The sequence below is a fragment of the Coturnix japonica genome, chromosome 4 (assembly GCF_001577835.2).
Source record: "Coturnix japonica isolate 7356 chromosome 4, Coturnix japonica 2.1, whole genome shotgun sequence".
In the NCBI taxonomy this organism is placed as follows: domain Eukaryota; kingdom Metazoa; phylum Chordata; class Aves; order Galliformes; family Phasianidae; genus Coturnix; species Coturnix japonica.
The window spans coordinates 4,945,346-4,960,159 of NC_029519.1; the positions used below are offsets into that span (position 1 = coordinate 4,945,346).

A 14,814-nucleotide genomic window follows, 5' to 3' on the forward strand; every position below is an offset into this window, starting at 1 on the left:
AGTAACAGTAGTGGCTCTGAGCAGGTGCTCAGGGGGTTCACCCCAATGCCCACCAAGCAACATGAACCTGCAAAGGGCACAGGAAGGGCAATATGATGGAAATGGACCAGTGCCATGGAAAAAACAAACAACAGACTCTTGTTCACCAAGCACAAGGGTAGGATGGTCAGCACATAACCGTGCTGCAGGGGGCTCAACACCTGAACCTCATCCCCTGTTCCCAGCAGAGCATCCCCAACCCAAATTACTCTTTTCCCAATGAAAGCCCGATGCACAGCCCAGCAACAGAAGGTCCCCTGTATAAGGACATGCAGCCTCGCTGCATGCACCCATGGGTAGGGCACTGTCACCTTCAGCAAGGACAATGGGCTCAGGAAGAGCAGAGCCCAAACTAACCAAGATTCCTGGAAAAGCTGATTTAGCAAATAGAGCTGGCGATAAAAGCACAGAGAACAGTGGAGGGTGTGTAGAGCAAGGGAAAGAGCTACTTGAAAGATGGAAGAAGGGTGGAGAGAGGAAATCTAAGCGTTCTTTCTTCTTTTCCAGATAAATTCCCTGCAGAAACCAGCCCTTTCCTGAAGCCAGAAGCACAGCCCGGCCCCAGGAGCATCACTGGGGGTAGCCCTGCCGGCACGGGCCCTGCTAAGCGCATGTGAGGAAGCAAGCCGTGCCAGAGAGCCTGGAAATAGAGCACTTATGGCTTTGATTAATCTGCTGCGAGAGGAGCCAGACACAGGCAGTGACCCTTAGTTCTCCTAATGAGAGGCCCTGGCCACGTGTGCTGTTAAAACAGCAGGAGGCTGGAGGCCTGCCCCAATCTTCTTGGATAAGGGGCCTCCATCTTGCCCCCTCACCAGCAAGGGGCTGGAAAATACAGGACTGTATGGTCATCTCATGTCCCCCAGGATGGTATCAGAAGCAGGAAGGGATACAAGGGATCAGCTGGTGGCAGAGCTGGTGGCCTGTGGCTTCTGGCAGAGTTAGGAAGATCCCAGTGAGGCTCTTTGTGCACCCTATTGCAGCTGGAGCTCCTGCTCAGCCTCACAGCCACCAGCTGCCATCCTGCCCCTTGGCCAGCAGCTTCATGGGTCACTCACTGCCCTTTAATTAACTTCCTTTTGCTCCAAACCTGGTAGTTTGAGCTATGGAAAAAGTCTGCTCTAACCAGACCAGGAGGCGATTGGAGCATTCCTGTGTTGTGCATCCCAAGAGACATGAAGCACAATGCAGATGAAAAAGCCTAAGAGCTTTTTGGGTGCTTTTTTGCCTGTCCACATATCATGTAGCACCACACTTTCCCAGCACATACACCACATCGTCTATAATTACAGCTTCAGCTTAACAGCAATTTGCAGAAAGTCAGGATCAGCTGTGATGCAGAATGCCTAACAGACCAAAACCAGCAGCTACCAACTGGGAAAACCTTACTCAATTGCTTCTATTTTGTGGAAAGTACGCTGCTACTGTTCAAGCACAACCACTGCCCTCTGGAAGTTTGCAAGATCTCAAGCTCTTCCCTCTGCCCTGCAGGAGCCAGGGTTACAAAACCCTCCTTCACATTGCAGCAGCACTATTTTTTTTCCCCCCCCTCTTTGGCAGACCAAAATGAAGTTCAACCAGCATGCTGCCGGCATCTCAAATTCAGTATTGCGGGAACACTCCAGAGCTGAGAAAAGAAGAAGGATTTTGAACAAGAGCCCAAAAGCCTTTACAGCACTCACAAAGAAAATACAGCGAGGTCTTCCCTCCTCCAGACCTCTCTCCCCCTCCCCTCCCAGCTCACGCTGTGCACACACGTCTGGTTGCAGGCAGTTATGTTGGAGAGGTAGAGAGCTCTCCAGTGCAAAGGCAGTGATTAGCTGTGGCAAAAATTAGCGCAAGAGCAAACTGGGTAAAAAGAAAAAAAGCTCAAAGTTTGTAATTGTCAGCGCTTGCATCGGTCCTAACAGCTATAATTTGCTGGTTTTCTAGTTGTTTTCTGGTCCTTTGAAAGCATCGGTACTCCAGTTATAGAAACAACAAGTAAAATCTAAATGCCATGGTATGCTTCTCTGCTTGGTGACATCTCTGTAACCCCGTGCTCCTCCAGCCACCCATACCTGTCCCAGCTCTGACTGCAGGAGAGCAGCCCTTGGGCACCCAAGTGCTCAGCCCCAGCTGCTGGGACCATGCCTGTTTACCCCTGCTTCTTTAAGTTCTTCTTGTTCTCAACAAGTTAATACTGTTGTCTTCTAACCCTGCCCCTGCTGCTCTGCAGAGAAACATTTACACAGAAGTAATGGGGAAGAGATAGAGATATCACCTGGTTCAGCCCTTGCTCCCAGGCAGAAGCAGCTTCAGGTGCCCCAGACCCCATCCGTGGTATTTTCCTCCTCCAGGTCACTCCAGCAACCAGATTTATGCTCTGGGCTGCACATGCGGCTAGACCAGCTACTGGTAGCAGAGCAATTAGCCCGGCAAGAAAGAAACCCCTCAACACGTGGCCTGTAATTGTTTATCCTCAGGAAATCCTTTTGGCTCCTGTTCCCGTCAGGCTGGGTAGCGGAGCCGCACAGTCAATCCAGCCCAGCCCATGTTACCCACCCACAGCGCCGGGACCCGACAGCCCGCAGGCTGAGCACAGCCAGCTGCACAACGTCAGGGGTTTGAAGTAGGGGGAAAATCAGCTCATCCGTGGGAACTTAAGCCTCCTGGAGCAGAGCACTGAGCCAGGCTGCCTCTGGGATGCTGGTGCACAAGGGATTCCAGAGTCACAGCCACAGAAGCAAGTGGGGTGTGAGTTGTATCGCTGTGTGCGGGAGAACTGGGCAGCATCCTGGCTGGAATATGGTCCCTGTGACTCATGGCACATGCAGCCCAGCCATTCCCATCCTGCCTGACCCCAAAGCCTCTTTCCATAGACAGGGAAAGGAAGAAGGGTGTTTCTGTCCTCACCGCTAGCAGGACAAGCTTCTTCACATGCACGACTTCCTCTCCCTGTATGTTTGATCTTCCCACCCTTCACTTACCGGAATGGTATCTGTTAAGTGAAAAGTCCCACTTCCATCCATTCAACTTCATTTGGAAGAAGCCGCCCAGCAAAAAGGGCTGAAAAATGAGATGCTCCAGCAAATTAGTTGGGCCAACAAATGCGCTCTCGCTGAGCAAGCATTCATAGAAAAAGGTGAGCTGCGAGGAAGGGGGAGAAGAGAAAATAAAAGGAAAAAAGGGAAAAAGAAAGTAACTCCCTTCAACTGAGAGAGAACAAACCCAGCATGCAGGACTCTGAGCCAGGAAAGCAGTGCTGCAGCTGAGGTTGATGCAGCCCGGCCTCCTGGCCCCGCAGGACGTTACATCACCGCCCAGCCCCATGGCCGTGCTTTGTTCCAGCCCCGGGGAGGAATTACATGGGAATCATCATCAGAGATGGCAGAGCTGCTCATGAAGTGGATTGTATTTCCCTCATTTAATTTCCCAGCAGTGAGATTCTTTTTTCCCCCCTCCTTAAGCCAATTGAAACTCAGACAACAAGCGGTACACGGCTTCACCATCCGCTAGCAGCACTTAATTTTTATTACCGCTGAAAATAGCCTGGATCACAAGAGCTAAGAAATGCTTTAAATCATCTTGTCTTGCCTGTTGCACATCTTACTCAGCTTTTGCATATCCCCGTACACTGTGTAAGAAAAAACACAGCGCTCCTGTTACGCAGATCTGGGTCTCAAACAAATTTTATCTATCAAGCGAGCACTGCCTGTCTTCCACATTGCAAATGCCTCAAAGAATCTTAGAGCTGGTACACAGCATTCTGGAAGACAAGGCCATTTAATACAACTGCTCACTGATTCTTTTCAAGATATGCAGCAGGAAATCACCAACCCCTTCAGGTACAGCCCATACAGCAAGATGAGGGCCACACCAAGCAGCCCTCCACTTAAACCCTGCAAATTTCAGCTGAGCTGAAAGCCTACAACAAAGCACTGCTCATTCAAGGCTACAGAAGAGGCAGAACTGGAATCCGGTTGAAGTTGTGAGCAAAAGAGCAAAACCTGAGCCTGATTTGCTCCCCCTGTGCCCTGCCAGGATGGCCTCCCAGGTGCTGAGCCTTGACTTCAGCTGCAGGAAAAGAAACAAAAAGCCCTTTACAAACAGCCATGACAAAGATAAGCGCATTAACCTTCCATTAAGGAGAACAGAACAAATGTCTCTGACTACAAACGCTATCAATTACAGCTGAATGTCAGGGGTGGGCATGCTTTTAGAGTCAATCAGCTTCAGTTGAAATTCTACCTCCAAACGACCAAAGTTTATGGGGGGGGGGGAAAAAAAGACTGTAGTCAATGACATACAACAGGTGCCCAAAAAAAGACATCCAAAGTTACTTCAAATCACACATCAGTTACTGCATAATGAGCTAAAAAGCCATTTATAGTATATACTGGTTCTGCAGTATCCACATTTCCTTGGCAGGAAGCGCCCATACGCAAGCATGGCAAAGAAGGTAGCAGCTGATGTGTTATAGGGCCAGCTCTCTCTGCTTAGCCCTCATGGCATGATGTGGTGAGCAACAGCATATATATATGAAATAATACATAAAATATATGTATTTAATATATAAATATATATATACACACACATATATATATGTATGTATTTAGGAGTGCAATTATGAGGTGTTTTCTGCTCGATAAAGTGCTTGGTTAAGGCAAGTTTAATTTACAGCCTATGACTGCTTCAATACAAGATACAACAATACAAGAGAGTACAGAACATTTTGAAAGCAGATGTATTGCTACTGCAGCAACTTCACATCCAGGACAGTCTGTGAAAGGAGATTTTTAAATGCATATTGATGTTTCTCCCTTTTATTTGTGACAAAGCATCTTCAAGCAAAATATCCAGACAACTTTCTGACCGCAGCCCGGTGGTGTTGGCAGTCCTGAAGGTGAGGTCTGCAGGACCGCACGCCCAAAGAATGAAAACAGAAGCAGTGATGTAAGTGATGTCTTTTATCCTCCTCTTGTTTTTGGACAGGCTGAGGACCACTTTCACCACATCCACCCACCACTCAGCAGCAGGAAAGGTGCTGTAGGTCAAGACAACCCGTCCTGTTGTAGGTCAAGACAACCGTCCTGCAAACCAAAAGGCAACATAACACAAGCAAAACACCTTGCAGCTACAGCAGGAGTCAGCCTCATGCAGCATGGAGAAATTCAGCTGCTGCACCAGAGCCAGGCAGACCAGCGCTGCAGGGAAAGCATCACTTTGTAACCACAAATGGGTGACTGCAATCCATGTAACAGATCAATACACACCCTGGAGCCACACGCGCTACAAAAAGCAAAGTAGTAGCTAACTAGATCCAGTATTCATCGATTCCAGCCAGAGAACAACCTGGTGGTCAGATGCCAGAAAAGCCAAAATAATTCAGCAAACTGCAGTGCAGTGGCTACAGAGAGCAGCTGGGCTGCACTGTATTAGTAATGCCATCTTGCAGATAGCGTGCAAAGAACCACAGGACAGCAAAACCGCAACAGAGAGGATATCATAAAGCATCACTGTGAATGGCATTAGACCAGCTGGTCACAGACAGTGCTTAGTTTGGGCCTCTCACTATAAAAAGGATTTTTTGTTGCTGAAGGGCTCGGAGAAGAGCAACAAAGCTGGTGATGAGACTGGAAAATAAAGAGAACTGGGGCTGCTCAGCCTGAGGGGAGGCTTCTATAAGGACCTGCTAAGATGCTGTCAGTTGCTTTCCTGAGGTGACAACTGACAGGATACAAGGCTAAAGCCTCCAGTGGCATGGAGAGGTACAGAGGGTGGATATCTGTAAGAATTTCTTTATGGAGGTTGGCAAGAGTGGTACTCAGGGATGCGATTTGGTTGCAGGCCTGTAGTGTTAGGTGATGGTTAGACCTGGTGATCTCATAGGTCTTTTCCAACCTAAATGGTTCTATGATATCATTATTACCAGATGTTGTTTACGATTACCAACTATGAACTTACAGCCAACCATCAGCAGAACACACCTACTGATGGGCACAGTGTCCTCGTAGTTATGATGCAGCTGAGCAGGCCCATCCCACCAATGCACAGGTCACACAGTGCTCACTACTGACACAAGTGCAATGGTGTGAAAGGCCCCTCAGCCCCAGTGGGCACAGAACCTCAAGGCTGGGGAGCTCACAGCCCTGCAGTCTGTTGGGTATTAAAACAGGGGCGCAGAGAAGCCAGTCTACTCACCAGAGATAAGAGGAGCAGAGGTTGCACTTCTCCCAGCTTGCCTGCGGTGATATTTAATCGTTTGTACAGATCAAAGCTCAGATAGCCAGATCCAAGTCCACTGGCTGGGCAGAGAACAAGCAGGTAAAGTCCAAAACCTGTGTGCTCTCAGTGAGCCACAGCACTGGCAAAACCTGCCAGGCAAAAACCAGCCGGTGCTTCCCAGCAGCAGACCTCAGCAAGCACGGAAATACTTCTGACATGAGGTACCAGGAGAAGCAGCTTTCAGTCCAAGGTCTCACATAAAGGTATTTGTGAAGCTCAAGCTGTGCCAGCACACTGGCAACTACTGCCTGCCCTGGAGCAGGGCTCGGTGGGCACTTTGCAGCAGAAGGGCACAAAAGGAACAGCCAAGCATGGAGATGGGCACAGGGAGAGCTCCCAGCATTGGCACCCGGTCCCCAAACACAATTAAAATACAAAAACTCCCTTGGAAAATCCCCTGAAATGACATTTCCTGGGAAAAAAAACAAGTTGCTTAAGAACACACTCCATCACCCCAATTCCTAGTTTCTTGGAAGACACGAATTACCCTTCCTAGACAACACGCCCCAAGCACTTCCTCCTCTCTGTAAAAGGATGAAGTCTTCCAACTGCATGCAGTCCATCAGCACCAAGGAATGAAGAGCCAAAGGCAGGCTGCTCTCAGCTGTGTTGCCTCAGCAGGTGAGACCCTGGGGCAGAAGGATGCTCACAGCAACTCAGCACCCGTGGCTGAAAACACCACCACTGCTTGAGCAGACATCTGCTTCAGAGCAAAGGTTTCTTCTGCTTCAGACTGTCTTCTCATCAAGCTTTGCTTTTCCTCAACACAACCATGTCAAAAACCTCCCCAGCAGAGAGGATACAAACAGACAGAAAGCAGCAGCTTAAACCAAAAAGAAAGCACACAAACCAAGGGCAACAGGATTACATTAAAGGCAAGTCCAAAACCCCCTGCTATTAATAGAGGGCCTGTTTGCTTTTATAGTTTCCACTGTTAAAAGCAAACTGCCACGCTTGCAGTTGCAATTCAGCGAGAAGCCAGACTCTAAACCGTGCCTGTACAATGCAGCAGATCATCATTATTCTCAGCAAAACACCAACTGGAGTCAGAAAGGGTTTCTAGTGAAGAACAAAATGCAACCCCTGCACAAATCTAATTCTCAGAGGAAAAGTTCCTAAACGCAAAGGATTTAATGGGCAGCATCACTTTAACGTCTGACCGGTGCTTTCCAGCCCCTCCTCACAGCAGTTTCAATCCTCTCCAAACTCGAGCTGCACACATGAACGTTTCACTTGTCTGAGGCTGAGTTTTTGTTTGATTTTATTTATTTTTAGCCAAACGGTTGAGCTGTTTCTGGGAAAAAAGGCCCCGGGTTGGAGAATGTTCTTGCAATGTTAAACAACAACAGTTACACAAATTTGAGACAGGTTTTTTTTCAGGGTATGGGCTTTGATACGGCTCTTCGAAGGAGCAGGTTGGAGCTGGCAGGCACAGATTGAAACCCATGGTGAGTTCGGGGTGAGGAGGTTGCTTGCAGCTCATGCACTATGAGGAAGCCCAGAGCCACTTGGGCTGCTCCCAAACTATTCATAAACACATTCCTTACAGAACAAAGTCTCACCTTGCATCACAGAACAGCAGATACAACAGCAAAACGTATCATGACCAGCAATCAGGGAAAAGGAAAATCACTCCTAGACCAAACGGGGGGGGCTGCACCATAGAAGAACAAACAGGCAACAGCCCGGTACCACACCGTCCTGCGTGCAACAGGCTGCTCTGCACCTGCCCCACTGCTTTTGTTCCTTATTTCTAGCTTCCTGATTTCAAACTTCACAGTCTCCTGTGGTAACACGTGGTCTGCACTGCAGCTGCTATCAGCAAAACTGGCTCTGAGTGTGGCAAACAACATTATCACACTAAGGACATTTTACAAGACAAATTCCAGCAACGATGCTTTTATACACAAGAAGTTAAAGCCGCCTCATTTAAATCCATGCTCTCTTGAAGCATGAGATCCAGCAGAGCAGAACAGCCACCCAGAAGCGCTGCAAGCCCAAACCCAACCTATGCTGCCCATGGTTTTTAGGTCACTTTAAGAACAGAACACTCAAGCTGGCAGTCAGGCACAAGGTGTTTGACACGCAGCCTTGTACTCAATGTGCTAGTATGGCTGGACTGGGGAAAAAGTGGTTCTTGAGACTTCTTCCTCCCACCTATTCTCCTTATGAGAATAGGAACTGCAATCACACTAATGTTTGCTTCACACTGTTTTAAAAAAAAAAATAAAATTAAAGCAAGCATGAAAGAAAATAACAGATGTGTTCCATATCCCAAAATAGACAGCATTACACATTTGCTGTAAAAACTAGCAATGAGTGTAGATGAACACCCTCCACCACACGAGCTCCCATGCAGTTCTTGCTCCTACACCCTGCCCAGCCATGCACAGGCATCTTGCTGTTGTGGTCCCTGCCCTCCTCACCTTCTCGTGGCCCACCACATTGCAAGGGGAACTTTAGTTTTCTTTCTGCTGCTGGAATGCATCTCTGTGGAGTATTAGATTAGACCAGCCCCAGGAGGGAAGGCAGCAGCACCCACTGCCTGCCCCTTCCCCCCACTGCAGGAGCCCCAGGCTTCTCAGGCAGGATCTGATGGCCTGCCAACCTCCGGCACACACCTCTTGAGTCAACACATGCCTTTTCCCAGGCCTTCCTTCTGTCTTCGCTCCTCCCCAGAGGACAAGGGGGCCAGGCAGCCGGGGCTTAGGTGACAAGGGGTCAAAATGCTCTGATCACAGAGATCTATGCCATGGGAAAGGTGGAGGGAGAGTCAGAGCACCGGGTTAATGGGGCAGGGCAGCAGGAATGCACCCAGGCTGCCCCCACCCAAACCTTGCAACATCAGTCTTCCTCTGCATGGGGTTTTGGGGCAAATCGTGTAAGATGATCTTCAAAACACAAAAGGGGCATTGTACAACCACCTTGCCCAAAGCAAACCTCAAAGTCTCTTGCCAAGCACTGCTTGTATGCATGGGAGCTTCCATCTGCAGTGACAGGACCCAGCACCTGGGTGCTCCAGGAAGGGATTCCGAAAGCAAATTTGCAGTCGTTTGCACAAGGGGAAAAAAGCCCTCCCCTGCTTAAAACAAGCAGCAAACAAAGCTCACCCTGGAGGACAGGGAGCAGGTGGTGAGGCACTGCCAGGCTGCTTTAGTCACTGGCTGGCAGCCACAGGTAACACAGGAACCAGCTCCTGCACGCCTGTCCTTTGTCACTCCACTTTGTGGCAGTACGTGTACAGTTTTGTAATTAAATAAAATGAGCCCCAGATGGAAAACCTCTAAAGCAGCACTAAGCGCACAAATTACAAGTGACAAGGCTGCTACAAAGGCTGCACAATGCCAACCTAGTTTGCTCTGCTTACTTCCCACAAAGACATGGAGCAGCTGAGCCCAGGGCACTGCATGACGGACATGCAGGGGACAGGCTGCCTTCCTGACCTGTGGGTTATTGGAATCCACGTAGCACTGCCAGCAGTGAAGCTGAGAAGGAAGCAGGTGAGAGACATCATCACCAAGGCAGACCTGCAGGAAGACATTGGCATCACAGAACTGATCTAGCAAAGGCAGAAGCAACGCAAACCCACTGAAGAAATGTCATATTCCCCAGCTTCAAGTCAATGCTCCAATATACAACGCAAGGACCTGCCAACCTCCAGGCACTCTGGAGGGAGCTGCAGACCCCAACTTCTCACCACATGCATTCCAAGTGCTGCTGCAGCCCTTCCACAAAAGGGATGCAAACAGCACGAGACTAAAAATAAAACCCCAATACCAAAATCCGCTTCCAAAAGAGAATTGAAGTTATATTTCAAGTTGACAGTATCTCCTTAAAGTGGATTAACCGTGGCAATCCAATCCTGCCTCCCCGCAGCGATCCCGGCACAACGCTCATTTCAGCAGCAGGGATCTCAGTGGTGTAAATGGAAGCTCAGAGCCCATTTGTTCCTGCAGGGAGCACCAGCCTGTGTCCTGTGAAATACACCCAAAAACAGACTGGCATTTCTGAGCCTCTGGCAGAGGCCAGGCGGTGAAGCAGCAGCACCATTTGTCAGAGCAGCCTTGTGGGGACCTCAGCATGAAACAGTCTCCAGCCTTCAACCACTGCAGCAAGCTTCCTGCAGTGCAAGCACCTCAAAGCCCTGCACTGCCCATACAGCCATAGGGCTGAGGGCAGCCCCATGGTTCCGAGCCTCCCCAGGGTGATGTGCAGCAACAGCAGGAGCTGCTATCTGCACCAGCCTGGGCTGGGCAACCTGTACTGGCCTGATAGCAAGCAGGGAACACAAAGAGCTGAGAGAAGCATTCAGCAACTGCTGCCCCAAAGGCATAGCAAAAGGCTCCTGTTCCTTTTAGCATGAGGATCAATGCTCCAACCATGGATGGCACCCACTGACCCTACAGTTATCTCAGCAGCTCCCCAGCACTTGCTTACCCAAAGCAGCCAACTAAAAATCAGTTTTTAACAGAACTCCAGTACTCTGCACTCATCTATGTCCTGATGTGCATTGCAAGCCTCCAACAGGGGAGTGGCAGGAAGCATGCAGCACCAGGCAGGGCTGAGCCTTAGTAACAGGGGGCACCACAACTACATCTGCTGCATTCGTGCCTGGGGCCATCAAACCAGAGTCCCAATTGCTGCATCTGCTGCAAGGCCAAGCCAAAGGCTCCAATAGAAATGCAACCTAAAAGCACAAAAACAGTAGAATTAACCACCTTCACTCCTAGTGCAACTTAAAAACGAGGAGAGTTCCTTATGCTGAAAATCCGGCATAAACAGCTGGTTAAAAAACAGAAGTAAACATAACAAAAATCATTTTTCATCAGTTCTGCCCTTGCAGCAGCTGAAGGCAGAGTGCATCGTTCCGGGGCCAACAGGGGCACACAGTGCACCCGTAACACACCGTGAACCCCAGCAACCCTGCTACGCAATCAGCAGCACTGCTGAGCACAGAGGCCTCAGAAATGATGCAAAAGCCCTGCTTGTACACTTACTGCGGAACAGGAAAAAGTGAGTAATTACAGAGTCCAGTCCAAGCAATGAGGTCACAGGGAAATCTCCAAAGTAGCTTATGTGGCACTGGGGAGGTTTATAAGGTGTTACACGGGGACAAGAAGCACTGGGAAGAGCAGTGCTGAGAGCTGCTGGTACCTCCATCCTGCTGCTGGCTGCACGGGGCTGGTGTGCGCGTCCTGCGACGGGGAAATCCCTCTGTATTAACTTTTTAATTATTATTATTGCGGGGTGCGGGATGCGGGGCGGTTTGGGGGGGGGGAGTAGGTTGTTATTAAAGATTCCTAAGGAAGCAGAGGTTCCTGTGCTCTTGTAGCAAAGCCTTTTGGAGCCCCGCAGCCAGCAGTACCCAAAGGGGAGGCTCCATGAGGACGAGGGCCGCCCAGCAGCCGGAGCCCCTCGGGAAGCGCGATTCAAACACACACAGAGACGCCGACCTCCCCCCTCCCGTCCCCGGCCCCGCAACTCACCAGGCGGCTCAGGCTGCGGCGGAGCATCGCGGCAGCGCCCGGCCCCGCCGCCCTCACCGCCGCATCGCCCGCTTGGCCGCGGCCCCCAGGCTGTCCCGCCGGCCTCGCACCGTGCCCATGGCGGGGCCCCGCCGGCCGGCCGGCTCTCGGGGCAGGGCTCCCGGCGCTGCGGGCCGCTCCGCTCGGCTCGGCTGGCGGCCACTTCCCCCGCACCCCCGCTTTTGTCCACCGCCGCCCGAGAGGCGGGACCGCCGCTCCCGGGGCAGCCTGGGAGCTGTAGTGCGGGGCCCACGGCGAGGCCTGGGGACGGAACCCCCCGGGCCTGCCTGCCCTCGTTCGGTCCTCACACCCGGGATCGGCGGTGAGGGTCCCTCGGTGTTCCTCACGGGACCCCCCCCGCCCCGTGAGCACGCACTGCGCTGCCCCGAGGCCGAATTGTTTCCGAGCACAACCCGGCTTGTGGCCCCTGAGCTTCCCCAGACCGAGAAAACACGCTGCTTTTTTCACTTGGCATTTTAAAAGCAATAACAACACCCTGCTGCTTTGACTCGAGCTGAAAACCAGCCCCCAACTCTGCTAAGCACACACCTGGGGAGCTTTTACACCGTGCTATGCAACAGCTCCTGAAGGCACCTTCCCATTATCCCAGGTGCAGCTGTGCTGTTACCTTCCTTACAAAAGCACAACCACAACAAAGGAAACAAGAAAACAGTGCGAGAAAACAAAGAACACTGTAAAGAACGAATGGGAAATGTTAGACATCATAACACTATCCAGCTCTGAATGGGAAATGTTAGACATCATAACAGCTAACCAGCTCTGAATGGGAAATGTTAGACATCATAACAGCTAACCAGCTCTGAAATGGGAAATGTTAGACATATAACACCTAACCAGCTCTGAATGGGAAATGTTAGGCATCATAACACCTAACCAGCTCTGAATGGGAAATGTTGGACATCATAACACCGAACCAGCTCTGAATGGGAGATGTTAGACATCATAACACCTAACCAGCTCTGAATGGGAAATGTTAGGCATCATAAACACCTAACCAGCTCTGAACCCCTCTCCTGCTCAGCAATCACCCCACAGAGCAGCAGCACATGGTGGGCTCTGGGCCTGGCTGTACCAACAGAAAGCAGCATTTGTTGCACTCCGGATTCACTGCAGTGGGTGCTGAGCAGATCAGTGCTGCCCAGGGAACCACCAGCCTTTGGTACCAGCGATGGGAGCAGAGAAACCGCTGTCTCAGCACAGCCGTCCCCATATAGAGGAAGCAAAACATAGGCTTTCCCACAACATGAAGCAGCCTGCGACATCCAAAGCCCGTACCGGCAGCCCGTCCCACCCGGCGGGCCCTGTCCGAAGATATTCCCTCTTATATATATTATTTATATTATATATAAACTCGCTGCCCTCGCACCCTCCGAGGGGCGGCCAGCCCTCCTTGCTGCTCCCAATGCTTGTTTCTCTGCAATGTTCTTTGCTTCTTCTGCCACCTCGCGGTCATGCAGGGGATGAGCTGCCTTTGGTGCCATAGACTCCTCGCATATTCACAATACATTACGGATTTTATGCCCGTGGAGCAGGGAGTGCTTTGTGGAGCTGGGCTTTCTACAGCCTTCCTGGAAAAAGGGAAGGAAGCAGCCAGTTCAGTCTGTACCGCGCTGTACTGAGTTGATTCAGCAGCAGCGTGCATGCTGCAGTGGCAGTTGAGCAAGGAGATTTACAAATGCATTCCTTCCCCCTCCCCCCCACCACCTTCTCTCAAAGTCCATTTCAAATCAGTTCATCACTCCACCAGCAGCTTTCCCTGCCAGAACACAGAGTTCAGGTGCTGGGAGCTGCAAGCCTGCATAGCAATTGTACCTTACAAACTACAAAGCCTGGCAAAGTAAACACATGAAAACACTGAAGGCCCGCAAAAATCAGCCCCAAAAACTCAGCTGTGCTGCACACAGAAGATGGGTTGGAAAGTCTTAAAGCACAGCTTGGGGGGCAGGAATTATCTACATCATCAGGTGTAGGACAGGGCTTGATAGCCCCATTTGTACTGAACCAGAAATGCAGTTTAATAAGTTGTAAGCTCTTCCACAGACAAAATATGAGCCCTGATCGCTGCAGAAGACTAAAATGAAGAATTTTGGTTACTAAATTCACTCTTGATCTCATATCCAGCAATATCCTATAGCTAAAGCCCTTTAATTAATACACTGATAGGCTTCCTCAGGGGACACTTCCCTCTTAGCCTGAAATAATGTATTCAAATACTCAGCGACTTACAGTGATAGTTTATGAAGTAGAAAAACTCCTAGTTTTAGTTAACAGAATTTCCTTTTTTGAGGAGAAGAAAAAGCTTTTTATTAGAGGAAAAAACATGGAGTATATTTGGTACGTGGTGTAATAAACCTGTGTATCTCAGGTTCCTGCACACTCCCTCGCGCATCAAACAAATACACCCATCAAATAAATGTGATTGCTTCCTTCCTGCCAGCAGTAAAGTCTCCAACAAGGCTCATTTAACTTAGAAAGAGAAAGTTTCCATACTTTCTAGTTATGCTCCCTTTCCCTGCAAAGTTTTAGTAGCCTCTTTCATAACAATCAGGGGAAGCTCAGGGAGTTACTCTCATCTAATTAAATCTGTTTTCTCCCCTAACAATGCTGTGGAGTACATGACAGTAAACAAGCTAACTCTCATTTTTAGTGTAACACAGCAGAGGATCTACAACCGGCAGCAGAAGCTCTCACACAGCACTGTGTAAGGCTGCTCATCATTCAGTGCCAGGCACAGAGCTGCCTGCAGCCATTGAGAACCACAGAGGGGATTGATGGCCTGCCCCACGCTGCATGCCAGCATGTCTCAGCTCAATGTTCTGAATGAGTACACACTAAAGGGCCCTGCTAGGCTCACTCAGGGAAAAGCATGGGACAAAAACACCCACAAAAGCAGCTCTTCCCCACAGTTCCTTTTTATGACTGAGCCAGAAGCAGTCAGAACAGCAGGCTGGCACCCAGCCCA

At 50.0% G+C, this 14,814-nt stretch overlaps 1 protein-coding gene across 2 annotated transcripts in view; it reads right to left on the reverse strand.

Annotated features, from left to right (window-relative positions):
* ATP11C (ATPase phospholipid transporting 11C) overlaps positions 1-12,240 on the reverse strand; it is a 50,203-nt gene extending 37,963 nt beyond the window's left edge. Inside the window, exon 1 of one of the 2 annotated variants that reach the window (XM_015860384.2) lies at positions 11,793-12,240. In XM_015860384.2, the coding sequence (XP_015715870.1) occupies positions 11,793-11,819 (27 nt within the window). In that variant the 5' untranslated portion in view covers positions 11,820-12,240. Of the gene's footprint in view, positions 1-3,008; positions 3,276-11,792 lie in introns of those variants that run through there. The other variant, XM_015860383.2, reaches the window with a different exon arrangement.
* Between the last annotated feature and the right edge of the window lie 2,574 nt (positions 12,241-14,814).